The sequence below is a fragment of the Xylocopa sonorina genome, chromosome 9 (assembly GCF_050948175.1).
Source record: "Xylocopa sonorina isolate GNS202 chromosome 9, iyXylSono1_principal, whole genome shotgun sequence".
NCBI classification, from domain to species: domain Eukaryota; kingdom Metazoa; phylum Arthropoda; class Insecta; order Hymenoptera; family Apidae; genus Xylocopa; species Xylocopa sonorina.
This window is the reverse complement of record NC_135201.1, coordinates 7,979,182-8,006,545: the sequence shown is the minus strand read 5'-3', so window position 1 is coordinate 8,006,545 and position 27,364 is coordinate 7,979,182. Positions and strand designations below refer to the sequence as shown.

The 27,364-nt window shown below is 31.7% G+C and overlaps 10 protein-coding genes across 15 annotated transcripts; 8 read left to right on the top strand and 2 right to left on the bottom strand.

The window, feature by feature from the left end:
* The first annotated feature begins 1,021 nt into the window (after positions 1–1,021).
* Positions 1,022–3,727, top strand: Hex70b (hexamerin 70b). Its single transcript, XM_076901145.1, has 7 exons — positions 1,022–1,246; positions 1,324–1,654; positions 1,837–2,062; positions 2,139–2,307; positions 2,396–2,712; positions 2,849–3,201; positions 3,318–3,727. The coding sequence occupies exons 1-7, from the start codon at positions 1,037–1,039 to the stop codon at positions 3,725–3,727; spliced, it is 2,016 nt and encodes a 671-aa protein (XP_076757260.1). The 5' UTR covers positions 1,022–1,036.
* A 2,185-nt stretch (positions 3,728–5,912) lies between these two features.
* On the top strand, positions 5,913–8,699 carry Hex70a (hexamerin 70a). The gene is made up of 6 exons (XM_076901580.1): positions 5,913–6,187; positions 6,327–6,663; positions 6,760–7,178; positions 7,256–7,572; positions 7,680–8,035; positions 8,207–8,699. Exons 1-6 carry the CDS (start codon positions 5,963–5,965, stop codon positions 8,608–8,610), a joined length of 2,058 nt encoding a protein of 685 aa, XP_076757695.1. The 5' UTR covers positions 5,913–5,962; the 3' UTR covers positions 8,611–8,699.
* A 539-nt stretch (positions 8,700–9,238) lies between these two features.
* LOC143427214 (uncharacterized) lies at positions 9,239–9,904 on the top strand. Its single transcript, XM_076901144.1, has 4 exons — positions 9,239–9,272; positions 9,375–9,399; positions 9,442–9,637; positions 9,725–9,904. The coding sequence occupies exons 1-4, from the start codon at positions 9,239–9,241 to the stop codon at positions 9,902–9,904; spliced, it is 435 nt and encodes a 144-aa protein (XP_076757259.1).
* Positions 9,905–9,943: 39 nt separating this feature from the next.
* Positions 9,944–10,474, top strand: LOC143427435 (uncharacterized). Its single transcript, XM_076901586.1, has 2 exons — positions 9,944–10,040; positions 10,125–10,474. Exons 1-2 carry the CDS (start codon positions 9,944–9,946, stop codon positions 10,391–10,393), a joined length of 366 nt encoding a protein of 121 aa, XP_076757701.1. The 3' UTR covers positions 10,394–10,474.
* A 284-nt stretch (positions 10,475–10,758) lies between these two features.
* Positions 10,759–11,825, top strand: LOC143427213 (uncharacterized). The gene is made up of 7 exons (XM_076901142.1): positions 10,759–10,766; positions 10,852–11,128; positions 11,172–11,183; positions 11,250–11,303; positions 11,344–11,480; positions 11,553–11,685; positions 11,772–11,825. Exons 1-7 carry the CDS (start codon positions 10,759–10,761, stop codon positions 11,823–11,825), a joined length of 675 nt encoding a protein of 224 aa, XP_076757257.1.
* Positions 11,353–15,652, top strand: LOC143427431 (WD repeat-containing protein 43). 2 transcript variants are annotated; one of them, XM_076901581.1, is made up of 7 exons: positions 11,353–11,480; positions 13,191–13,685; positions 13,841–14,282; positions 14,378–14,684; positions 14,795–15,039; positions 15,144–15,356; positions 15,509–15,652. In XM_076901581.1, exons 2-6 carry the CDS (start codon positions 13,260–13,262, stop codon positions 15,341–15,343), a joined length of 1,620 nt encoding a protein of 539 aa, XP_076757696.1. In that variant the 5' UTR covers positions 11,353–11,480; positions 13,191–13,259; the 3' UTR covers positions 15,344–15,356; positions 15,509–15,652. The 2 variants fall into 2 exon arrangements, with proteins under 2 accessions (XP_076757696.1, XP_076757697.1); XM_076901582.1 differs by lacking the exon at positions 11,353–11,480 and adding an exon at positions 12,373–12,594.
* A 278-nt stretch (positions 15,653–15,930) lies between these two features.
* On the top strand, positions 15,931–17,882 carry Betaggt-ii (geranylgeranyl transferase type-2 subunit beta). The gene is made up of 6 exons (XM_076901585.1): positions 15,931–16,092; positions 16,349–16,453; positions 16,578–16,934; positions 17,078–17,222; positions 17,315–17,490; positions 17,570–17,882. The coding sequence occupies exons 1-6, from the start codon at positions 16,090–16,092 to the stop codon at positions 17,786–17,788; spliced, it is 1,005 nt and encodes a 334-aa protein (XP_076757700.1). The 5' UTR covers positions 15,931–16,089; the 3' UTR covers positions 17,789–17,882.
* Positions 17,883–17,923: 41 nt separating this feature from the next.
* Positions 17,924–19,419, bottom strand: LOC143427432 (protein-lysine N-methyltransferase EEF2KMT). 2 transcript variants are annotated; one of them, XM_076901583.1, is made up of 5 exons: positions 19,281–19,419; positions 19,061–19,204; positions 18,824–19,003; positions 18,252–18,747; positions 17,924–18,186 (listed from the first exon to the last, which is right to left on the bottom strand). In XM_076901583.1, exons 1-5 carry the CDS (start codon positions 19,359–19,361, stop codon positions 18,080–18,082), a joined length of 1,008 nt encoding a protein of 335 aa, XP_076757698.1. In that variant the 5' UTR covers positions 19,362–19,419; the 3' UTR covers positions 17,924–18,079. The 2 variants fall into 2 exon arrangements, with proteins under 2 accessions (XP_076757698.1, XP_076757699.1); XM_076901584.1 differs by having other exon boundaries at positions 17,995–18,181.
* A 326-nt stretch (positions 19,420–19,745) lies between these two features.
* LOC143426904 (CUE domain-containing protein 1) lies at positions 19,746–23,152 on the top strand. Of its 3 annotated transcripts, XR_013102208.1 has the most exons (6): positions 19,746–19,957; positions 20,304–20,453; positions 20,541–20,916; positions 21,012–21,110; positions 21,184–21,560; positions 22,810–23,152. XR_013102208.1 is itself a non-coding variant. In XM_076900630.1 (5 exons), exons 1-5 carry the CDS (start codon positions 19,955–19,957, stop codon positions 21,318–21,320), a joined length of 765 nt encoding a protein of 254 aa, XP_076756745.1. In that variant the 5' UTR covers positions 19,746–19,954; the 3' UTR covers positions 21,321–21,836. The 3 variants fall into 3 exon arrangements, 2 of the variants coding, with proteins under 2 accessions (XP_076756745.1, XP_076756746.1); XM_076900630.1 differs by lacking the exon at positions 22,810–23,152 and having other exon boundaries at positions 21,184–21,836; XM_076900631.1 differs by lacking the exons at positions 19,746–19,957; positions 22,810–23,152 and adding an exon at positions 19,964–20,206 and having other exon boundaries at positions 21,184–21,836.
* Positions 23,153–23,616: 464 nt separating this feature from the next.
* Swip (strumpellin and WASH-interacting protein) lies at positions 23,617–26,994 on the bottom strand. 2 transcript variants are annotated; one of them, XM_076900225.1, is made up of 2 exons: positions 26,565–26,702; positions 23,617–26,479 (listed from the first exon to the last, which is right to left on the bottom strand). In XM_076900225.1, exon 2 carries the CDS (start codon positions 26,385–26,387, stop codon positions 23,712–23,714), a length of 2,676 nt encoding a protein of 891 aa, XP_076756340.1. In that variant the 5' UTR covers positions 26,388–26,479; positions 26,565–26,702; the 3' UTR covers positions 23,617–23,711. The 2 variants fall into 2 exon arrangements, with proteins under 2 accessions (XP_076756340.1, XP_076756339.1); XM_076900224.1 differs by having other exon boundaries at positions 23,617–26,994.
* Positions 26,995–27,364: the final 370 nt, after the last annotated feature.

Here is a 27,364-nt window from a genome sequence, read left to right as displayed (position 1 = left end):
TCCATATGGAATTAGTAAAGGTTTAAATAGTTAAATCCTCATCGTCTGATACAAAGATTTTTTTCACATCTTTGCAGTATTATATAATATCAGCCATAAGTTGGATAGCTCTCAACTACGATATCTCTTGAATAAATAAACTAATCGGCTGAAACGTATGACCTGTTGAAAATAGATAATTATTAAAGGGGCTTTAATTTAGATTTGACAAAAAAGTTTAAAAATTTAGTATCTTCATAAAAAATATACAACATTATTCTATTTATCATTCTCTTTCGGGTCATTTTTAATGACTAATAATTTTAAAAGATTATATTATCGACAATGGTAAAAGAATTAAAAATCTTTTCCTTCATTGATGTTAATTATCAATGGTCAAAGTTGCCTTTGTCGACATACAGATACACTTTACTAAGATACAATCTAAATGCTAAAATGGACATTAAATATTTTATAAAAATTCTATAATTAATAATTTAACACAGTTATATAAAATTTACGTGTACTTATATACACTCTTGAAGACCGTTTAAAAAAATTGATTAATATTTTTGATCAATTTTTGTATAACTAATACGAATTTATAACGGAAGTTATGTTTTGTCATACTTGTTAACCCTTGTAACGGCATCGGACTAATTTCATTATTGATAATTTTCACCTTATAATGTTTTTTCACTTTATGAATATAACCGTTTGCTAGCTTAATCTTTGAATGTTATCCTAAAAATTGTTAATATTATTCATACTATATCAGAATTTGAGAAAGCGCATCTATACCAGAATTATTTTTCAATATTATCTTTAATGAAATTACGAAAACATAGTACACCGATCGAATTAGTACTGGTATCAATAAATTACAAAATATATATGAATTTCGTCAGACGGACCGTTTATTTTCACCTTGTGACCTTATCCCAAATCAACCCTGATACAAATTATCGGACCATTTATCGAAATATAAGCATTTCATTACGGGTATATAAAGTGATGTGTGACTTACTCCAATTACAGTATAACGTAGGTCGGCGCTATGAAGCTCACGTTCATTATTTTGGCCACCCTTTGTTTGGTGACACAACCAATATCTGGCAAGCCCGCCGATCACGGGTATCTGTCTAAGCAGAAGAAAGTCTACGAACTCTTTTGGCATGTTGACCAGCCGTACGAGTATTTCCCGGACCTTGCTCCAATAGCATATGACTTCGACATTAATAGACATGTCGATGGGTACGAGGACCAGGTACGTTATTCCTTCGATGATCTTGACGACATAGTATTTGAAAAATCATTTATATAACGTTAAATTGATCCAAATAGGCAGCGGTAAAAGAGTTTATTAGTATGAAGGATGACATGCTTCCCCGTCGCAGCATGTTTTCAATCATGGATCCTGATGTTGGGCACCAAGCTGCCGTGCTTTTCCGTGTCTTATACAGCGCCAAGACATTTGACCTATTCTACAACACTGCTGTTTGGTCCAGATTTAACATGAACGAGAACATGTTCATTTACAGTTTAAGCGTGGCCGTCATTCACCGCAAAGACACTAAGTTCATCAGGATACCGCCAATGTACGAAGTGGTACCAAACTACTACTTCAACAATGAAGTCATACAGAAAGCACAAAATATTGCCATGGGTGATCGAAGTTAGTAGACTGAAATAATTTTTTTCTTTTTCGTTAATAAGTTATATCAACAAGCAATAGGAAATTATTCACTTAAGGAAGCAAATGAACAAATGAAATAAATAGAAAAATTGTCGATGTAAAAATTATTTCTGTGCATAAAGGTCTAAACGAAACTGAGGAGGTCGTTTACCGTAAAACAGGAAATGTAGAAAAGTATTTCGTAACGGCAAACTACAGCGGTTGGTTCGTGCAAAGGCACATTATACCTGAAAACAAATTAAGCTACTTTTCCGAAGACGTTGGTCTAAATGCTTTCTACTTCTTACTCAATCACGAGTTCCCATTCTTCATGTATGGTAACGAAACTAGCGTCCCACATATTCGTGGCGATTATTATTTCTTCGTACACAAACAACTGTTGGCCAGGTATAGTATTTTATGACAATTTACACATGTAGCTAATGATACTACTAATTGTTCTTAAATAACATTTATTTTATAGATATTACCTTGAAAGACTGAGCAATCACATGGGCCGAGTTGAACATGTGAGCCTAAGCGAACCAATCCAGATTGGATATTATCCAACTATGCATTACCGTAACGGATTTGCATTCCCTGAAAGAGAAACCGGCAGTTTTCCAACAATGGCCGATAAAGACTATCTTCTGGTAAACTTTTCGAAGTAATACATATAACTCCAATTTTTGTCATCTCATGGTTACATATTTTAATATCATATTTTTAAACAAATTATAGACTATTAAGAATCTACATACCAGAATTGCTACAGCCATCGATGTGGGCTACGTCCTGGACAAAAACAACGAGCGTGTCAATATTTACACAAAAGAGGGTATAAACGTCCTTGGTAACATCGTTCAAGGTAATGCGGACTCCGTTAATGTGCAATTGTACGGACATCTGGATGGATTACTCAGAAGAGTCTTGGGATATGGTTCTCCCTCTAAGGTCAAATATCAATTCTTACCATCTGCTCTTGAAATATATTCTACCAGCATGAGGGATCCAATGTTCTTCAACCTATATACTAACATTCTTAGTTATTATCAGAGGTTTGTTTTTTTTTAAATAAATATGTGTGTATATACAAATTAATGTTTTATTTAACATCTCAAAATGACATGAACTTTGAACAATTTGAAACTACAATAAAGAGTGCATACTCAAAGAACTATGTCTATTTTCCAGATACAAGGAAAATATCCCTATGTACACTAAAGAAGAATTGGCCTGTCCTGGCGTAAAAATTGAATCTGTCGAAGTAACACGTCTGCATACCTTCTTTGAAAAATTCGAATCTCTATTGAACAATGCTGTGTCCATTCGTAACCAAACAGACGCCGACAATACGCTTATCATAGCTGAACAGAAACGTCTGAACCATACCCCATTCACATATAAAATTACCGTGAATAGTATGAAAAAGACCAAAGTAACAGTTCGTGTCTTTCTGGGACCGAGATATGATGAATTTGGCTATGAGACTGATCTCGAGCATCACTACATGAATTTTGTACTGTTGGACGTGTGGCATGTTGAGTGTGAGTATAACTTTTGACTAACGCACTGAAACTAAAAAGATAGATCCGATACAATATCTTTAAATCTTAACAATATACATTTACTAACAAATCATATTTACTTATTTGCGGTACAGTGGACGCTGGAACCCATACCAAAGAAAGGGACAGCCGCGACTTCATTTTCGCAGCACCTGATGAACCTCCTAGCTATGATTACTATAACCGCGTCAAGTCTGCGTTAGAGAACAATGGAATCGTTGATTACTCTGAGCATCCTTACGGCTTCCCTAGGAGGCTTCAACTGCCCAAAGGTAAAAGCAGAGGTATGCCCTATAAATTATTCACGATAGTTTCGCCATATGACGAAACAGATACCTACAAGTGGAACTCACCTGTGCGAGGTACTTACACAATGGACAATAAACCCTTGGGCTTCCCCCTGGATAGACCTATTAATCCTTTATACCCTTCCATGTCTAACATTAACATGCTGAATGTATTTGTTTATCATACTGATACAAATGATCCTCAGAGTAACAATTGATCAAAATCTGTAACCCACAGAGAAACGAGTTAATATCTTTTTTTGCCTTTAGTTAATAATTAAATTTTCTTTAATAAGGAAACTCGGTAGAAAGTGTTATGTAGACAAAAACGAAATAAAGTACAAAAAGCATATACACATGGTCTTTTGGTTTTATTATTCTATGTCAGATAGAATGTTTACCAGTTGTGCAATCGATAGTTTTATATTGATACACCACATGTTTACAGCTAAAAACGGAAACAAAAAGGCTTATCATATAGAAACCTCAGTAGTAAAAAAAATTATAATCACGGTTAATTTAAATGCAATGTATCTATTAAGTAAACCTAAAGAAAGTGTAATTAAAGATAGCCTAAGTCAACAGAAATGATAACAAACCATACTGAAATCAAAACAAAGATTTTTATAATGACGGTTACAGATATAAGTAAACTACATAGAACACCCTAGTCGTTATATCCTATACTTTCAAACTTCACTAAGATTAGATAATCAATTTAAAATGACATATTCTATTCTCTTAGAATATTATTTTATATACAATAATGTCAAGAAAGTAATCGGCGAAATTATCGAAAAATGTATTGTTTCAACTTTTCGTCGTTAATTACCGCTTATACGTGTATTAACGCGAGTATAATAGCTACAGAAAAATAGAACATCCTATTGAACGTCCGGACATTTTAGAAAACAACAGCTGCTCAGATAAGTGGATTTCATTTCCGGCATAAATCACATTCGCATAATCATAGAGACAATACTATCTTTATGAATTATTATACAGACTATTTCCTAATAAAAGAAAGTAAGCTATGATCTCAAGTGAGAGCAAGTGTTTCACGAGATAACATTAATCAACCGATGATAACGTGTTTTTCATTCAATTTATATGTATCATATTTGCGTATACAAACAGTTAAATGTTAACCAAGATGAGATCAGCCCAGTAAATCAAAATTTTTTTACACACACATGTTTTATAATTATGTAACTTATGTTGACAAGTCATGTTAAAGGTCAAGGACTGAGCACTGTTTATGCCAGATTTTTATATTATTAATAAAATTTTGCTTTATTTATCTGATGAAAAAGTTGATTCTAATTTTGTATTTGGATATGGTCAGCAATAATCATGTATTTTATGTCATGACGTATCTTAAAAGTCAATTTTAATGTCTTTATTTACAAGGAATATTTTTTCTCGAGTACTTTCTTACTAGAATAGATTGCAGAGACTCATCTAAGGGGAACAAACCTAAACCAGTAAGTAAACAATAAGATTGTCGTTCTGAATGTAATACTAAATACAAAATGATAGCAGTACAAGGGTTACCCAGGGATATCTTTAAAAGAAAGAGATCGCAAAGGGGGTCACCATAAAGTCGTAGAGAGATTAAGGTGCTGAAGCGAAAAGAAGGTAAACAGATATATGTATCCAGAAAGCTAAGAAAAATGAAAACGAAGTACACATAACAATGAAAGGGGAAGGCTAAAAGTGTAATATAAACTAAAGTGCAAGACTAAAGTGTATTATAAAATGTAACTATACACAGATAAGAATAGAAAACTTGACACATAAGGAGAGAAACAAAGGCGTCGTAGAATGGATGAATATAGTGAACAAGTCAAACAAATAGAATTAATGATAGCCCGAACGAATGAGCCGAGGACCAAAAATTTAGTGAACCAGGTCCGCGTTTGGGCAGCCAAGAAACAAACATGGCAATACAACACATAGTATACTGATATATTGTAGAACAGAAATGTTAACTATAAAAACGTATAAACAATTTCACATTTTACTGAATTTTATGTAACGAATTTTTCTCAACCTTTAACAATTTTCTATGTGCGAAATTATACAAACTCGAGAGAAATTTTTTTCATAACTGTAATTAATATCTCACAGTAACAAAAGAAGATGGGCCTTTTACGAAAAAATCGCGTACACGTAAATGTAAATAATTTTGGGGAAGAGAACAGTTCTTATTCATACAGTAATTCTGGAAAAAATATATTCCTAGAAATAATACTTTCGCATTGCTCTAGACTGGGATATACACCTTTAAGTAGAAACAAAACTTGCAGTTATAAATGAAAAGTAACATAAAATCAAAAATACGGAAGCGAACCGCAGTGGATACATCGTAGGGAGGGGATGACAGAGTATAAGAATGACCACGCACGATGCATCCACGCTCGAGAACTCTGTGATTTTAAACTTTCAAAGATATGTCCGTATTGCCACGGTTATGGTTGCTCGGGCTGCTGGCCTGCAGCTTAGTCAGCGCAGAATATTACAATACAAAAACAGCCGACCAGGACTTCCTACTAAAGCAAAAGAAGATCTATAATCTGTTGTATTACATTAGACAACCAAATGCTGTGAATTTTCCCCTGTACGAAGAAGGTCAAAAATGGGACATCGAAGCCAATATCAACTTATTCACAAACACGGTCAGTGCCATAAAAGGAGAACATTTCCAAAATTTGATTTTCAATTTATACACTTAGTATCAATTAATAATAATTAATTCTGTTAGTTATACAGCATGTACAATAACGATGTAACAAGACTACCCTCGATGAATTTCAGGCTGCTGTGAAGGAATTTCTTCATCTCTTCAAAAATGGAATGCTTCCACGGGGTGAAATGTTCTCCGTTTATTATCCACAACTTCTTAATGAGATGCAAGCGCTGTTCAAGCTTTTTTACTACGCAAGCGACTTCAACGTTTTCTTCAAGACTGCCCTATGGGCAAGAAACTATATAAACGAGGGCCAGTATTTCTATGCTTTGTACAACGCAGTGCTCAGAAGACCAGATACAGCATACATCCAACTACCACCTCCATACGAAATATATCCTAATTTCTTCTTCAACTCGGATGTTATGAAAAAGGCCTATTATGCACCAATTTTTGGCCAACTAAGTAATTTACCTTTTTTCAGTTTGCGGAATTTTAAAGACCTTCCTGCCGCAGAAGATTCAAAGTTGCTCAGTAACATTTCAAATATTTTCATTTCAGACACACAAACGTCTGACAAGTTCAAAGGATACATAATATCAGCGAACTATTCAAGCTGGTATTTTGATCGCGAGTACAACTTAGAAAACAAATTGAATTACTTTGTCGAAGATATTGGACTAAATACTTTCTACTTCTTCTTCCGACAAACGATCCCATTCTGGATGGACTCATCAGAGTTTGGTCTCTACGAAACCATGGATTATCGCGGAGAGGAATACCTCTACGGGCACAAGCAATTGTTGAACAGATATTATTTGGAAAGATTTTCGAATGACTTACCCGATGTCGGGTACTTCGACTGGCAGAAGCCATTCTATGCTGGATATTATCCCACCATGACATTCGACAACGGGTTACCATTCCCTCAAAGACAATCCTGGAGCAATATCCCCATGTATAAGTACAAATATATGCAGGTAAGTAGAAAGTGATAGTGCTGAAATTAAAAAATAAAATTGTCTATAATTCACTAATATAATTTCACTTGTTGAAGGACATTATGGAGAAAGAGTCAAGAATAATGTCTGCAATTGATTCTGGTTACATTTTCCGCAACGACAGTCAATTGTACAATATTTACAACGAAAAAGGTTTGAACATACTTGGAAATCTAATTGAAGGTAACGCTGATTCCTATAACAAAAATTTCTATGGGAGCATCGACAACCTCGCCAGGAAAATCCTTGGTTATAATCTAGAACCAACAAGCAAATATCAAATCTTACCCAGCGCATTAGAAATTTTCAGCACTTCTATGAGAGACCCTGCCTTCTATTGCCTCTACAAGAGAATATGCAATTATTATTACAGGTAAAATTATTTGCTCTAGTTAATGTGTTTTATTCTCGAATATCTCTTCCTTATCCTAGGTAATAACAAAGTAAGTTGTATTAATCTAATTAAACATTTACTACCAGATACAAAATGCAACAGAAACCGTACGACATGAGTGAAATTGTTTACCCAAGCTTGAAAATTGAATCTTTCACTGTTGATAAAATGATTACATACTTTGATCAATTTGACGCAACAATCAGTAACGGCTTATTAATTGAAAAACAAAAAGAAAATGAAAAGATGCCATTGGTTAAAATTAGACAATATCGCTTGAACCACAAACCATTCAACTTCCACTTTACACTTAATTCTGAGAAACCAATGAAGGTGGCCATCAGAATTTTCCTTGGACCAAAATACGACTCGAATCGCAAATTGATGGAGCTTCCGGAAAATCTAAAATACTTCTATGAAATCGACAATTGGATGGTCAACTGTAAGTTCTTTAATTATTTATCAGTACATTGCCCTTCGAATTCATTATTAATTTAATTATACCAACAGATGAATTTTTTTTAATAAAAGCAATAAAAAAAGTCTCTATCCTATAATCCATTATAATGCTTAATATATTTTATAATTATAATGCTTTATATATTTTCAACAGTGAACTCTGGCTTGAATAAGGTGGTTCGTAACAGTAAAGATTGTTTCTTTACGATTCCTGATCAAGAACCAAGCGAAGTATTCTATCAAAATATTGAAACATCTCTCAACGAGGGAAAACCATTCACCTACAACGAAAGAATCTTTGGATTCCCGGATAGACTGTTATTACCAAAGGGCAAGAAAGAGGGAATGCCATTCCAACTATTTTTATATGTCAGTCCAGTTGCTTCAGAATACAAGTACAGTTCTAGAGTATGGGGTGAATATAAATACGATAACAGACCGTTCGGTTTCCCATTGGACAAACCTCTCTACGATTTCAAATACAATGGACCTAACATGATGTTCAAAGATATCCTGATTTTTCACAAGGACGATTATGACATGAATACTGCATTCTAATTACTTCCCTTTCTTGCTTGTATTTCTCTCACCTATCTTTATACTGTTATAATTTCACAATAAATGTTAACTTTTTTATATCTCAATAAGATGATTATAAGATAAAACGATACCGGACAAACTCCTATATAAACGTCCCACATAAACAATATGTCAAATCTTATTAAAATAAGAAACCGAGTACCATTGCGAATTATGTGAGCACAATATTTCTAAACCTTTCTCTCCGAAGTTAAGTAAAATTGTAAGGGATTCCAATGAGGATACTTCAACGAATATCGCGTTGCAACCAACGCGATTAATATTTCAGAATAATCATAGATTGTCAGAATAAGAAGAGTGTAGGTGATATCACCACTCTTGACATGACGCCTTTCTTAGCTACAATACAGATATCATATAATTTTCATAGCAAAAATTCGTACCTTCACGTACGAAGATAATACGCAATTACATTTGATAGGAAAATTATATACTTACACTGATATTGAACATCTTCAATAAATGAATACATTCGCACGATTGATTGACTGTTGACGTTGTTACGTTCTTCAGAACAGTTTTATTTCAAACGTTCGTCCGGAACAATTTTCTTACAAACGGTTGCTGCTACATCTGTACAGTTAAAATGTCATCATTCGAGAAATCTAAAGATACAGACGGTAAAAGAAAAATAAGTATTAAAAGAGTTCTACAATTATTCCATCACGATTCTTTGTAAATGATCATTTTATATATCGTATCATGAACTTATTTAAATTTAGTTTTATTATTTTGCAATAATATACGGTAGATTACAGTGACCAATTTAATATCGAGTCATTAGTTCAGTTTCTCTTTTAAATATAAATATTTAGCATTTCAGGAAAATATAAAGGAAATGTTTAACGAGTTATGTAACACTCATTATACGGTACTTAGGACATACTTGACAACGTTTGGCATAAATCCCTATCAAGATGACAAAATTAACAATATTCTGATAGTCGTGACTCTGATAATGTGTGCATCTGTTTATTGCCCAATGGTAGGTTTATAATCATATTACTATTTGTTAATCTCTTATTTTTAAGTAATAAATAAAATAATCATATAACATTGCGCGACTTGATAGGGCATAAAAGTATACGATACCATGAAGGAAAAAGACTACGATGGGATTTTTGAGGATTTACCACAAGCACTTATAGCTATCCTTAGTATCGTAAAACTATTGAACATTCGTGTTAATAAAATACGTGTATGTATGTATGTGTATTGTAAGCAAAAATTGCTTAGATATAGAAAATTATAACAGTTATACATATTATAGTTCAAAAAACTATTCAAGTTCATGATACAAGGAAGGAAGTTATTGCAATTAGAACAGGAAATAGATACTTTAAACGAAATTATTGAACGAGGAAACAAACTTACATACCTTTACGCAAGTATGTAGTATCATGTTCGTCAATGTACATCGTTATGCGAATTATTCGGTAGATGATTAATTAATTGCCAGTAATTTCTTCCAGAAACTTTAATGGCATTTTTGTCAGTATTTTTGTGCCTTCCTTTATATAATCCTTTAATGGATATTATTTTACCATTAAATGAGAGTCGACCACGGCAACACATATATAGAGTTAATTACGTGCTTTTCGACGAGTTCGAATATTTTTACACTGTATACGTACATTTGACGTTGATTACGATTATTGCTGTGTCAATAATAATCGCTGTAGATTCATTATATATTACTATTATTCACCATGCATGCGGATTGTTTACAGTATGCGGGTAATTAAAAATTGTATTATCCAATATGGTAATGTGATCGTATAAAATGTGACATAGGTGTGCACTATTGCGTCCGTATTTTCTAAATCTGTACCCCTATAAAGTTCATGAATGAGAAATTAGTATTTCAATAAAAGAATTGCAATGTCCTAATGAGCATTAACTACTTTGAACTGATAAGACAAACATGTGACTCTCAAGTAGCAGATAAATGATGGCAGTAAATTGAGCCACTTCTAATCAGACGACCGCCTACTACAGATACAAAGATTGTTTCTTGCTATCGAGAGTGAACATTCCTGCAATAGAAGAACACTGTAACTTAATAATGAAATTCAATATTACTTCACGTTGATATGTAACGTAATCATGCACACGTATCTTACAACTTACTATATACTCGTTTTTGTACCTTGAAGTATGTTTGCAATTTAATTAGATTTTAATTATAAATGTAACCAGGTACCAAATTCTAAAATCGACGGAAAATGATGATGTAGAGAGAAATGCAGCCAATGCAGACGAGTACAAATACGAAAAATTCAGAAGATGCGTGATAATGCATCATGAAGCGCTTCAGTCCGTATACCAATTGCTTAAAAGTAAAATAACAATTGATGAGGGCCTAATTTATTTATATATTTTAAGATTTTACAACGTCCTCGAAAGTTCTTGCCGCAACTTGTACTTGATACAAATGGGGATAAATATGATGGTCATCAGCGTAACAGCTGTAAGAGTAAGAATACATCGTTTACTGAACTTGTAATATGTCTCAATAGATACGTACATACGTGGGTAGCAAGTCGTCGATGACTTGCCCCGCCAATAGTAAAATGAAATATCCCATATTTAAATAGGAACATCGCACTTATGGGACAAAATTTAATGCAATAAAAATTACCGATTTATCGGCAAGTGATAATAAAACGTGCCGATATTTTTCTCCCTCAGCTAGTTATGTACTTGGGACGTCTAGAGCAGGCCATTAGAACTTTTGTCTATCTTGGAGGTCAGCAATTTCATTTGTACATCATTAGTCTACCTGGACAACTATTGCTGGATCAAAGCTCGAAATTGGCCGACACAATGTAAGTTTCTACGAATCTGTTTGGAAATATACGTAACATAAGTATATAGTGAAATTGTGAACTTCGCGTTAGATTTGCCTCCAAATGGTATGATATGCCTGTGAAAACTCAAAAGATGCTTCACATAATGCAAATAAGATCCAACAAACCGTGTATATTGACAGCTGCGGGACTATACGTGATGAAAATCGAGAGCTTTGGACTGGTATGTAATAACGGGATAACAATAAATTTTTTACGCTATAATAATACGAGCAACCGCTGGTAATTGATGTTTTTTCTTACTTTAAGGCCGTTAAAGCGTGCATGTCATATTTCACAATGTTCTTGTCACTGATGGAATGATCCTACATCGCTGCATGAAAGTATTTCTTTCTTTTCCGATCTTACGGTACATCGACTACACCATTTTTCGTATTTTAAATATTACGTGCCTAATTTTCAAATAAAAAACAAAAAAATTGATAAACTACTGCAACGAAATAATGTAAACAACTCTAATTACACACGAAAAAAGATTCTTAGACATTAGTTAAATAAAATTTAACGGTTATTATCGATTATTTTTGTATTATTATACTTACTTGCGCATATACAATGGCAAACTTCAAGTCTTAAGGCTCAGAGATCCGTGACTATTAGTATTTTTCAAAATACAGATATTTCTCGAATCGTCAACGAAAGATACAAAAGTAATATTGTAAAGTATATTATGGTCAAGCATAACGTACGAATTTATGATTAAGCGATTATTCGAGATTTGTAGTATGTTAAATTCTAATATCTTTTAACTTTACCCATTGCTGGCGGCAGAACACTTCAAAAAGTACATGCTTCGATTGTAAGCTGAAGTTAACCATTAAAGGAGAAGAGATTTATTGCAGCTTACTTCGGTTCGAATTACTCTAATAGTTCAAAAATGGCGACTACCGCTAATTACGCTTTTTCTTTTGACGGTGAATACTTTGCGCATTGTGGAAATGATGGAAAGTTGAAAATTTGGGATACTGGCACGGGTCGTTTAAAAGACGAATATGTTTCTAACTTTCACCTTTCTTCTCCGTGTTGTGTTTTGGCTTGGCTTTACGTCAGCTCCCGAGCAACAAATACATCGGTGAGCCATGTGCTCCTTTACTATACATTTAAATAAATGTTACACTTCTCATCTTGTTATAGGTCTACATTGTATGTTAAGATCAAATAAATATTCTTCTCCATTTGAACTACTTTGTAACTCGTATCGTTAATCGTAAACGTTAAAATTGTTGAATTTATTATACTTCGCAGTATCGTTTTAAAGGTTATGTTTTCCATGTGTTTTATAAGTTTCTACAAATTTTATATAAAAATGAGCACCAAAGTCGGACTTTTGGAAAAGTATTTTGGAGAATAAATACATTTTATTTCATAAGTTTGCCTATTTTATTTATCTTTACTCTTAAATTATGTCCATGCGATAAACTCCTATCAAGGATTGTATTTTTCTATATCTTTTATCTATTCATAGTATATATTATTCTAATGATATTTGTTTTGTATCTTATATAGATTTAAGATTTCTACATTAAATGAATTTATAGCAATAACACAGTTAAAAAATGCAAACCATTCTGTTCTCTTTCATTAACTTTGGACATTATAATTATATCCCACTTTGTAGTTGATCCATTGTCTTACAATTTAATTCCTGAATATCTTGATAATTTTTAGCCATTACCATGGAAAAAGCGCAGGAGGAAGTCTATTTCGGAGGAATCCAGTCAAAAAGGCATTGTTGCAATGGGTTCAACAAATGGAAAAGTTACACTTTACGATACAACAACTTCCTCTGTTACTGCACAATTAGATGGTCACTTTGATACAGTTACTGCTGTAACTTGGTCTGAAAGTACTGGGTTATTCTCAGCAGCGGATGATCATCATATTATTCAATGGAATCTTCAAGAAAATGGAGTGAAATGTAAATGGAAATCAGGAAAAGGAAAAACAACATCTCTAGCAGTTTCTGCGGATGGGAAAAGTTTGTTGTCAGGAGAAAGGATTATCAAATGGTGGGATCTAAATACTATGAATTTGATCAAGACATTCACAGGTCATGCTAACCAAGTGACTTGCCTCCGTACCATTAAAATGACATCTGGTGGTAACTATGTTATCAGTGGTGCTTATGGTGATGGTTACCTCAATGTCTGGGCATTAGATGAAGTAAGATATATCTTTGTTACTTTTTATTTTCAGTTGTAAATATTGTATTAATATGGAAGCAAATTCAGTGACATTAATCAATTTGAATCACAAATTTTCAATGTACACACACACAAACATATTATTATATTTATTAAATGAAGAAATATTTGCAGCAAAGGAATGAAAGAACTCCTGTGGCGAGTTTAGCTTTACAAGACGATCCAATTAGTGTTTCCACAAACATCTCGGAAAACTCTCAAGTAATGGTATTGGTAGTAACAAGGTCTGGGCAAGCACATTTGTTTCAGTACCAACCAAATGGTCGATCAAAACCTTTGAAGCCTAGTTTGAATATCGCAGTAGCTTCGGATGCAAGTCAAAAGGATAGTATCCAGCAAATTCCTATCCTAGATGCTAAGCTGACTGAAGACCAAAAATTACTATTATCATATGGAACGTATATTAATCCTATATTCGAAAAAGTGACACCAGACTTTTCTAATAAGGTACAGTGTCTAGTACGCTCTGAATTAAAAACAAAAAGAGATAGGAAAGAAGAAATTTCTAAAGTGAAGCCTGTTACAATTGAAGATAACGTCGAATACCTTACACCAGGTATGATTTAATATAATTACATAAAAATATGAAATATAAATGTTAGTAGAAAGAAAATTATACAAAAAAATTAATTTTTTCTTTTTATCTGACAGGAATTATTGGAACCACGTCCAAAAGAGCTAAAAGCAATTCTGGTTCACAATTGTTACTAAAAGATAGATTAGAAAACTTAAGCTTAAGTGCTGAAAGTAATCCTGCAGGTAATACCACTAGCAAAGGTAACAACAGAGCACAATTACTTATACAAGGCTTGAATAGTAAAGATAAGACTATTTTGAGCAATATTTTCCTTACAAAAAATGAGTCTATCATCAGGAATACTATTGCTAAGCTACCAATACAGGCAATTGGACCTCTTCTTAAAGAGCTCACCATCCTGCTTCAGGGTAAAACTTACACGTAAGGTTTTCAAATATTTACTAATCTTTTATTTTAGTCTGTTTAACCCTCCCCCCCCTTCCTAGTTTCTACAAGAAGTTCTATTAATTGATGTACTAATTATACTATAGGAGTAAAATTGCTGTGCGATGGTTAGAGGCCCTGTTGACTGCACACGCGGGACATCTTTTGTCACAAGCAGATCTTGTAGAATTATTTGGACCGATTTTAAGTTTAATAGATGCAAAATTAACTCTGTTAACAGAGTTATCAAAACTTAAAGGTCGAGTTTCTCTTGTCACTGGTCAAATCTCTCAAACAGTTGACGAACAAGACAAGGATATTGCCGAAAATTGTCTCGTTTATCAAGATTCAGGTTTGTACAAAAAATGTTATTATTAATTCGCACAAAAATAAAACTAATTTAATTTCTTCTTATCTAAAATGATAATATTAATGAACATAAATTAATATAAACAGATTCGTCGGACGAAGATGGTGGAATTGAAGACGAGTATCTGGAAAGCGAATCTGATGAGAATTGGGAAGAAATGTCGAATCAAGAGGACGAAGAAGCACAAGACGATCAAGATGATCCAGATGATCAAGATGAACACAACGATGAAGATGTCAGAAGTGCGAATTCCGATGATGAAGATGAGGAATCTATATCTAGCTGAAATATCAATTTAGGTACAAAATTAAAAAATTGTAACTAATAAAAACTGCTGAAACTTCAAACTGAACTAATAATCTTAAAATTAAAAAATAATCTTAATAACGTTGGTAAAAATAACTTAGTACATAATGAAATTATTAAAATTAAGCGTTTTATTTTGTTCCAGTGAACGCTGAAGTTCCTGAATGTAATAACTGTGGAAAAAAAGAAAGCACTTGAAATTTAAATAAATGACGTTTTTCTACACAAACTATACTTACTTTTATTGTTACAAAATTTTTAAATAAGAAATGTGGTATTGTACTTCTAATTTTTAATTAATAAGTTTTTATTAAAAAATCATTTTTAAAACTTAAACTTTCCGTATGTATACACATAAATTAAGAAATATATAAGATATTTAATATAAACAATAAACGGTTCTTGTTAAAAGAGAAATAGGAACTGCTAAAAATGGAATGATAAACCGAAAATTATATTTTGCGCATTATTCCTTTTATTTCTTATGTTTTTAAAATTTCGCGCCTCTCCGTTTTTGTTGCAAATCGATACGAAAACTGTCGATCTGGTAAAACTGATATATTTTGAGGTTATGTGTATGTGAACACATACAAATGATATATCTATATGTTTGAATATTTTTATCAAAAAAGTAGCATGTACAACCAGTTTTTATAAACTTATTTAAATAAATGAAATTCGGTGAAATTTGCGATCTTTTTACCTTTTTTAAAACCTCTTTGTAACATGGTAAGTGAAACGATAAATCAATACAAACTTCTTAATATAGGTTAAAAGATATTCATGTATATTAATTTTTCTTTTTATATATTATTATACTAACTATTTATGCACATGATTTTGAAAAATATTATTTTCATTAGATAAAATATAATTTATGCAAGTCGAGTCAATTTAAATTAAAATGTTCAATTATGAATACGAACATTTTGAAGTAGCATTACGTGATATTTTTAATAACAACACTCTTCAATCTTGATTTTAGCCAGTGTTAAAACATGATATCGAAATTCCAGCATCAATTCCCGAATTGTTACTGGAAAAACATGCAAACTTTCTACTTTCCTATGGTACTGATAAGGACGAATATGTAAGTGTAATTATATAGTAAAATATATTATATAAAATATATTTGTAATTATAGATAGATAATAAATTTTGTTTAATGCTCCTCTAAAGGTGACAGTATTAATGAAGTAATTAAAACTTTGTAGATATATTGTATGACAGAGCATATGAGAATGTCTGGAATGTACTGGGGTTTAACAGCATTAGATCTTATGGGTAAATTGGAACAGACCAATCGCAATGAGGTGCTTGAATTCATTGTTCAGTGTCAAACTGAAAGCGGAGGTATAGCTGCGAGCTTACAGCATGATCCGCATATTCTTTACACTTTGAGTGCGGTACAAATACTTTGTATTTATGATGCTTTGGACACTATTGATATAGAGAAGGTTGTAAAATATGTGAAAGAAAGGCAAGAACCAGATGGAAGTTTTACTGGAGATATCTGGGGCGAAGTTGATATGAGATTTTCTTTTTGTGCTGTAGCAACCTTGTCCCTCCTAGTGAGTAGAGATTTTTAAAGAGGAATATGTCTAAACTGTTAAATAACCCCTTGTAATGTGCAACTTATATATTTAAAAGCTTATTTGTATTATACAGAATGTTCTGAAGAAATTATTACATTAATGTAAAAATTTTTACTTAGAATCGATTGGATGCAATAGATGTTGACAAAGCTGTTGAATTTGTGATGAAATGCATGAATTTTGATGGTGGTTTTGGATCAAAACCTGGTGCTGAAAGTCACGCTGGCATGATCTATTGCTCCATAGGACTTCTATCAATAACTGGTAATTCCTACCTCCTCTCTGTATCTTTTGTAGTATAAAAATATGAGATTTTGCCCCCAAACTTTAGTAAAACATATATTAAATGTTGTTAGGTAACCTTCATTTAGTAGATGCAGATCAATTAAGTTGGTGGCTTTGTGAAAGACAACTTCCATCTGGAGGTTTAAACGGCAGACCAGAAAAATTGCCTGATGTCTGCTATTCATGGTGGGTTCTTTCTGCACTTACAATTTTAGGACGTCTCCATTGGGTTAATAAAGAGCAGTTGGTACGTAAGAAGATCTATTTCAGAAATCTTGAAAAATCTATACAATGTTAAACTTTCATTACAACAAATTAATTTTTAGATAAAATTTGTACTGGCATGTCAGGACTCAGAATCAGGAGGATTTAGTGATCGACCAGGAGACATTGCTGATCCTTTCCATACTCTCTTTGGCTTAACTGCACTTTCCTTGTTAAATGCTGATTATCCTTTAAAAAAAATTAATCCAACATACTGTATGCCAGAATATGTAATTCAGAGGTTACACCTTAAACCATCAAGGCTCGATCAAAATGATTGACATTAGATTGTAGTAAATTAAAATTTTTATCAAACACAAATATTTATGAAGTAATGCAACAAAGGGAAATACAATGTTAATCTTTTGCATCAACTGTTTTATTTATTGTTTTGTTTACTAAAAACACGATACTTTTTACTTAAGTCTGCTGGCAGCACAATATATATTGTTATATATTATTATAAAATGATATATATTATATACTAATAATAATTATATATAATGTATAATAATATATAATAAGCATTATATAGTCATTATTTACAATAGCATTATATTAATAAAAATTTATTATCTTTCCCAAAAAATGTTTAATATTTTAATAGGTAAGTTTGTTATCTGCTCAGGTATTGTTGACTGTGCTACAGTATATTCTTTGAAAGAAAGGTGATGCTGCTCTAAAAAACAATAATATTAATTGTTTGTTGAAAAATTTAATTTTTACTAATTAAAGAAATAATACCTAATTGATGTAAAAACTGCGAAATGGTATCTACATTGCGAATCGTTGCTGCAATAATGGCATATCTATTACTGAAGGCCAAAAAGGCTTTTAATCCTAATATAAGTTCGTGAAACGAATCCTCATCATATAAAATGTCAGCTCCAATTACTATGTCAGGTACAATCCATTCTTCATTTATATATTTAATAATATCTTTCCAATCTAACTCTATTACTTGAACGTTTGTAGAATTATATTCCAATTGCAATTTCAATCTGTTATGTTTTAACTCTGAGTGTACTTCTTTCTCATTGTTTAATAAATTAAGTTTAATATTTTCAGAAACCATATCGAGGACAGTTTTGTGACAATCGGTAAATATATATTGCTGGGGGGAACAATTTTTTATAATGCACAATCCTGTTAATCCAACTCCGCAACCTAATTCTAAGATAACTTTCCCAGAAAATTTTTCTTTATTTTTCATACACCAGTTACTCAACTCAATTGCACCCTAAAAAATTTTAAATAACATTGCAAAGATGAAAAGTCTAGAAAACATATTGCGTGATAATACATTTGTAAGGTACCTGCCAACTACATAATCCTGTTGTACCTTCTGATATAATATTTGTACTTTCTTTTATACTAATACAATGATGCCCTATTAGAAAGTGCCGATAATGAATAGATTCATCTGGCATAGAAGATATTAAATTACAGTATGTCGTATAAATGTCATCATGAATCTCGCCGTCTTCTTCTTCGATCTAAATCAGAATATTATATCAAATTCTGAAATATCAAAGTATTTAATTAAACTATACCTTATTCATTAAACATTTTAAAAATGCTCTTTGGTAAGATCTTTTTACTGGATACTTTCTAACTAAATTGTTATTTATTGTATTTTCTAAAATCTCCTTTTGGTTTTCTAAATTAAGGAATTGATTGGTACTTTCTTTAGAAATCTGAAATTAACATATTTTTTTAAATTACTTGGAACCTATACTATTTTAAAGAAAGAGGAAAATAAATTTTACATACGAGTATGTTTATTGCATTTATCGGTGTACAACTAAGAAATTGTCTAATTATATTATTTTCGTTCAAAGAATTAGAATTCATTTTGTTATTGGTATAATAACAGAATATTTTTCAAGTACAAAAACAATTTCATTTAATTTCCTAAATATCCTATCAAAACAATAAAAATACCTAAATAAAGGTAAAACAATGGTTTATTTACGAATAATCATTTTCTAATAAATAAACGTAACTGGAATGTTGAAAACAAATTTATCTTTCCTCAGACAACATTCTTTACGCCATCTGGTCAGTTCCACGTGTACGACGTGTGTGGTATAAAAATATCGATTATCGTCGATAATATTCACTATCGAAAACTATCGATAACATTCTTTATTCATAATTTTACGAAAATATAAGGCTGAAACATTATATAACAAGAAATTTACAAATACATTTTACTATATGTTCCTTAAGAAATAATCGATGTTCGATACATCATATCTGCTTAAATTAAAAAGAAATTTGTTCCAGAACAAACGGACTAAAAAGTAGGCATAAAAATCACTAGACAAATTGTGATATGGTTATGCGTGCAGTTTCGTAATTTGTGAATAAGTTTGCTTTCCACGATCGAGGAACCAAAACCCAATGAACTCTGACAGTTGTCCGTCTTCCTTGGATTTAGTGTGATGGTACTGTCTTATTTTAATTTTCAATTATGTGCATGAACGTTTCGTGTAACGTAACGATATATAACACATGTAGTTAATTATAACATGTAAAGATACATATTTGACTAATGAAAGATCAGTGTAAAATGTAATTAATTTAAGTAAATAACCTGACATTAATGTTATAATAAAAATTCGATGTTACTCGACATGGATGATGATTTATGTATTTCTGTCACTGAAACACTTTAAATTTACGAAATCTTTAAGGTAAGATTAAATAATGTCGTATGTCATAAAGTCAGTCATAACTTGTTAATCACTTTGCACCTGCGACGAATTATCTAATTGAATTTAATATTTTTAGAGCAATTGCATAATGGCCTCCGCAATGGAACAACAACAACAACAACAACAGCAGCAGCAGCAACAGCAACAACAAACTACATTAGAATTTTACCAGGCAATGGCCGATTTTAAAAACATGTTTCCACAAATGGATGATGATGTGATTGAGGTATTAATTCATATATATATATATATGTGTGTATATAATATTATATACGATTAAGAGACGTTAATGTATATTGTTGCGTTTTTGTAGGCTGTTTTAAGATCTAATCAAGGAGCAGTAGATACAACAATTGACCAGTTACTTACCATGAGTACAGATAATGAAAATGAGAAAATTAGGAGTGAATTAGAGCAAAATGAAAAATCTCCTAGTACCTCTAAACCACAGAAAACAGATTCAACCGTATCCTTAAAAAGTATACGTAAATGGCAACCTGCTTTTCTAGGACCACTACCAGATACATTTCTTAGACTTCCCCAACAAGTCACTGAAGACAGTTTGGATTCATCATATTTGCAAGAAAATTCAATGTTAGAAGATGAAAGAATCGCTATGTTTCTTCAAAACGAAGAATTTATGGCTGAACTACGTTGGAATGAAGACTTTTTATCAACTTTAGAAAATGGTTTGTGACAAACAACTATAGCTTTTACAGAGTATTACCTGCAAACAAAGTTGCACGAAATTCCAATTAATATATTTGCATGCTTTTTCATACAGATACAAAAATTCAAGGAATGAATCTCGAAAAATGTGGTAGTCAAATCGGCCATGACGATGAAGATCTTTTCAAAGAAAGATTAAAAAACATGGGCAAGGGTACCAGAACCGTCTGTAATAATATTGTTATTGTACAATTTCATCAATTACAAGAATACATTTCTCATTTTAGTGTCTCGGCGTAAGTTTGCACAACTTACAAAAGTATTTACACGCAGTAAAAAACGCGGAGGTAGACAGTTATTACCGCCAACAGCTTCTTGTGATGATTTATTGGATCCAGAAGAATCATCTAGATTTCAGTCTTAGAAACTGTACCATTTTTCTTATTTCTTCAGAATTGATCATTTCAGAATTGAAAAAGAAGCATATCCATCTTAATTATTGATTGGAAAAATACAAAAATTTAGAAGGAATTAGTTTTATCGATGCAGGCCGTTTAAACACAAAATAAATTAGAAAGATTTATGTCCAGCACAATTATTTAATACAATACTTATTAGATTGCTTGAGAAAGAATTCATCTCAAGAGTTGACAAAGATCAAAAGGTAAAGTATAGGAATAGTACTCTTAAATATCGAATCTGAAAAAAGCTAAAATGTAGAATATTTCATAATTCAATAATGTACTATGAATTAGTACACATATCTACATAGAAATGATACAATAATTACAACAGCCATACTGTGAAAATAAGGATCTGTTAAATTTAGTTTACGAGTAAAAATTGTTTACTTATCAGGTTATAATGAATCTTATTTAAAGCTTTCTAAACGATGTATTATGCAGAGTTTATTATACAGAGTGCTTAGCTATTGGTGGTCATAGATAAAAGAAATAATTTTTTAAGAATTAAAATAAGATAAAAATAAAAAATAAAAAATTTATGTCTGTTGTTACATTTGGTTTACATTTTATTTTCACTTCCACTACAACTTCTTTGATTTATGACCATTTATATATTATTTTATAAACACTCTGTATATTATTATTTATAATCTAATATTGACTTATATAAATATTATATAATAATATTTAATAATGGGTTAAGTAATTTGTAACTTCTTTTTTTCTAAAAAATTACTGTATAGTTTATATTTAAAACAATATTTACAATCATTGATAAACATTGTTAAAGTATAGAATAAATGAAATTTATAGGTATCGTATGAATAATAGCAAAAAAATTCTATTCAAAGTTAGCATTGTGAATATTAAAAGTGAAATTTAGAACTGGCAAAATTGTGATTAATTTGATATTAGAATTTATCTCACAAGTATACATATAAAACATCATAAGAAAAAAGTACTATTAAAAAATAGCAGTATAGATAAATTACTTACAAAAAAAGAAAAAAAACATTTAAACCATGATTCTATACATTATAAGGAACTAATAAGCAATAATATATTATTTATCTTTCAAATAATGGAAAGTTATAACAATCACGGAGAAAAATAGATGGAAACATAATTGCAATGATAGCTTGCTTAGTTATGTTATGATGTCATTTTTTCTAGTAAAAATTTATTATTAAAGTAATCATTGGAAACATTATATGAAAGCAGATGAGAATATATGTTGAAAATACTCATATGCAGTACATTTATACATAATGGAACTGTTCTGATGTAGTATATATCTGACAATCTTATATCTTTTTTAGAAAATAGAGATGGTCATTTACATCTACGAATATTGAATTTATTAAATTTGATTTTTTTATCTATTCTAATATTTATAATATTTGCTATATTCAGTTTGTGGTTTCTTAGAAAATATTTTTTCTTTTTCAGTGATTTCCAAAATTCTTCAAATTTTTACCATCATTAATATAGAAGCAAGTTTCTGTTTTTTTATATTACTATTCACAATAATAGATAACGCTTTGGTACTTACGAATACATTTACAAAGATACTTATCTAACTTAAATTCGTAACTGTAATAAATTCTAGTCTGTTTGTCTAGCCATTACATATTTAATAATTAAATATTGAGCATCACAATTGTAATGTTGCTGTGGGGAACCTTTATATACAAATAAGCATAATTAAACATGATGATATATATGCCATAGGCATGAAAGTAAACTTAAGGATGTCGAACTCTAGTGTATGAAATAAACAAAATTGCATAGTCTTTAGTGTCTGATAAATCAAAATTCGTTTGATTCACATTAATCTACATTTTTATTTTCTCATACATAGCTGTGTATATTAACATATATATACACACAACTTACAAAATGATTATGAAAATAAAATAAATTCATAGCATATAAAATGTTTAACTATTTCTTCTTTTAAAGCACATATTAGTATAATACATTTTACAATTTGATAGTTCTTTATTTTTACAATAGTAATGAAAAATATGAAACAAAAATATATAACAATTACAGTGTAACATCAATTAACAGTTCTACCTTCTTAATTTAATTGTCCGGTTTAATATTTTAGCTTCCGACTAGTTAACATATGAGAAAAATGATGCAATAAGCTAATAAAATGATTGGATGATCTGAGACTCATCTTTTCACATATTTAATTATGTTCTCACATATTCCGTATCTAGATGAGTTTATATAGGAGAACTAAAAGTATTTTGTAAAATTACAAAATGGTTGAAACCGGACATTTTAACTGAGAGCAATAGAATTATATTTATTTAGCTATACTTTCAATGCTCCTCGGAATATTATGTATCAGACTGTTTAAAGAATACTCTAGCCCCAGATAAGCTATAATAGAGCAATTGGAATTCATCACTTCGCTCTCCTAATCGTTTTAATGTTAATGCCCTCGTTTGTTGCAATTTTTCGTCTCCGTGATCATTTTTATTCTCTGCAGCCTGCTTCTCAACGTTTATGTGTTGCTCCACTGTTTTGAACCAGTGCAAGCTGTCTAGCTCCGACGATTGATCTAGGAGAGCATTTATGTACGCAATACCCATTGCGAAACCGTCATCAGTAAAAGCCGCACCTATTTGATTTTTCTTGAACATTTTCTCTTTATTCGATATTGAGTTATCTACGAAACTTAATGTTAACGGTGGAACAATAGCATAAAACTGTTGTAAATGATGAGATTCGGTGTCTCGAAATGCAGATGCAAACACATCAACAAGAAGTTTGAAATATTGTATACCTTCTGTAAAGTTTCTTACTAAATTAGCAATATCGTTTTCTAAACATTTCGCTGCCGCTTGAGTTGTTTCGCTGTAATTCAAATTTTTACACATCAATTCGAATGGCACGGACGAATTAATGTTTGGTAAAAACGAGATAGCATTCGAACTAGCGTGCAGTCCGCCAGATCTAATTAATCGTACATATCCTAATGCATTTCCAATCTGAGTTATTAATTGTCGAAATTGGTCCAAGTAACTCAAACCGTCTGGTGTCATGCCTAATTTTCTGATACCTTTCTGAAATTTTTCTGCCCTTTCGTATGTATAAGGTGTAGCGCCATTTTCTCTTTGAGTTTTAATAAATCTTATGTCTCGCATCAATCTCGACTTTATATGCTCATCAAAAAGGAACTGAGAAAATGTATGCAACTTTATACGAAGAAATTGATACACAAAGTTAACTGTTGTGCTCATAATTCCTGTTCCATGTGTTCTAATGGAGTTTGCTATATGTCGAATCCCAAATGTATTCAAATGCTTATTATTGCTGGTATGTTCGATGAAAGTTTGAGTATTCAAATTGTATAAATATTTTGAAACGAACACATGAATATTTCTCATTATTTCTAAAGCATCCAAACCTTGTTCCAAGGTTTGAGTGGGCAAGTGGTTTTGTATAGTATTGAGATTTAATTTGTAATGCGCTAAAGCATGCATCATTCGGTATGTTCTCCAATCATGTAGTGCTACTGTAGTGAGATTGTAAAACATATCATCAAGGTAATGTTCAATAAATCTTTTCGCGTATATCATACTGTTTGCTATAGTTAGCGGTAACGACCGCACTATTCTTCCACCGTCTTTTACTCCAATGTTAAATGGATTGGTAGAGTCCACTTTTAGATGTGCATGGACATGAAGCCTCAAATTAGTTTCGATTTCATGACAGACGGGTTCCAGTATGTTTTTAGTCAACATTTCTTTCAATTGAACAATTCTCTTTTGTTCTAAATGTAATCCCTCCTGTTCGCTAATGGTACTGTTAAATGCATTAAACAAATGAACAATGTGGTTTATACTTAAATTACTATCTACTACAGAGGAGAAGTAAGCTGGAATTATGTTTTGATGATACAACAGTATCGAATAATCACATATTTCTGTTATAATGTTGTGTAATTCAGCGACGGTATCGTAGTTATCTAACAGATGTCGTAGCTTCACCATATCTTCATCTTTAAAGGTGTCTGTTAGTTGACTAGCACATGCTAGGGCACATCTGATTATTAGTCTTCTATCCGCGCTAGCTGGTCCATTTAATAATCTCATACTCAAACCAACCAGTGACAATGAGTCCAATTTCTCTTTCCTGTAGCCTTTATCTTTCTGAATCAGGCTTCTCCGGGCAGTTTCTAATGTGAACAAAATATAATAACTCAAATATTGTAATACTTGACTCTGTGATTGTACTATAACTGGTCCCATTATGTAAAATATAGTCTGCAAAGATTTTTGAACTTCTATTAATCTGCAGATCAACTGAACAGTGCTACGGTTCATTGGTTTAATAAGAGTTGCATGCATGTTTATTATAAAGGATATAATTTCTTTGATCTCTGACAATAGAATGACCAAATCAACTAGCAGAGATTGTTTTTGTCCAATGTCGGAGACCTGAAGGCTTGTTTTCATCAGAATACTTTGCATTTCAATGCACCATGTTACCGCTCGATGACTTAAAATGTTCACAGTTTGAGAAAGTTTTTGTATCCTTGAGCTTAGGATCTTCTCTCCTATTTGCTGATTAACAACGCTACCTGCTTCTTTTGGCAAACAATTGCTCAGAAATTTGCTAGGAATCCATATAACATTTCCTATCAAATTGACTGCGTATAACTTTCTGTTATTTTCAAGCACTCTTTTGATTAACCTTTTATCACAAGTACCAAACAGCTTCATTACTATGACAATGCCAATATTTATCCTAATCAAATTTTTATTAAACAGAACATAATCACCTGGTTTATTCTCTACATCCATCATTAAATTTTTCAGATAATTAGTGATCTGTTCACTCATTATAGGCCCTTTATTAACGTCCATCACACGTTCAATTGTTTTAGAAAATAATACCTTCTTTAGCAAATGCTCCTGCAAATCTTTTAATAACTTATCGAATGTGTGCAGTTTCGACTCGCTTATGCCAAACTGTGATGGATTGTGCATGATAGAGCGCACATTCATTCTATACTTTTTCCATTGTTCTAGCAACGACGGTTGAGAGTCGACAATTTCGTCAAGCGTCAAAGCTATTATAAACAGATCAATGAAATTCTCTATAAGTACAGGTAGATAAATGTCATTAGAATCACCCGATAGACTAGATAATTGTTCAGTAGTTAAATATACTACTGTCCATACTCTGTTTATGAAGATATATAAGTCTTGCAGATCGGACAGAAGAGATATGACATCACTCCGATCATTTTCAGCACCTCTTTCACCGTGATTGAACAATTTCTTATAAAACGTTTTAGCCTCTATCTCGAGGAGTCTAATTTCTCTGCAAGTGCCGGCAACTGCCGCAAGCAATTTTGACAAAAATTTGTTTTCCATCTCGATCAAATTTATAAGACTAATATCCTCAACAGGCTTGTATACCAGCCGAAGAGGCCCTTCCATAAAGTATTCCAACGTGGAATGGGTTTTCCATGTTTTCTCTGCCAAATTTTCAAAAAACTGCCCATATTTTCGCAAATGTATCGAGCCTGCCGCTTTATATATGGTCTCGTCTTTCTTCGTACTCCACGCTGACGACTCTATCATTCTTATTTCGATCTGTTTTTTATAATAGCGTTAATCGAAAGCGTATTAAAAATACTGAATTTTATCAGTAAACGAAACGACGAATAAAATATTGTTTTCAAACTTGCGTTATGTTTCCCAGCGATTCGTACAGGTTTTATTATTACCTCGCATCGTCTCTGGGTGTTACCATTAGCGGACAGTGTTCTTAACAATTTTATCTCGATACCATTATCACATCGTCGTTTCTCTTACATATTTACAAAAGAACAACATTCGAAGACAGATCTAATAAAACACTTGATAGCTGACGTTTGTTACAATTACTAGACGGAACAGACACACTGTATATGCAGTCATAATATTATATGGGGATCTATTGCATTTTTGCAATTCTCGTTGGCTGCATTGGCATT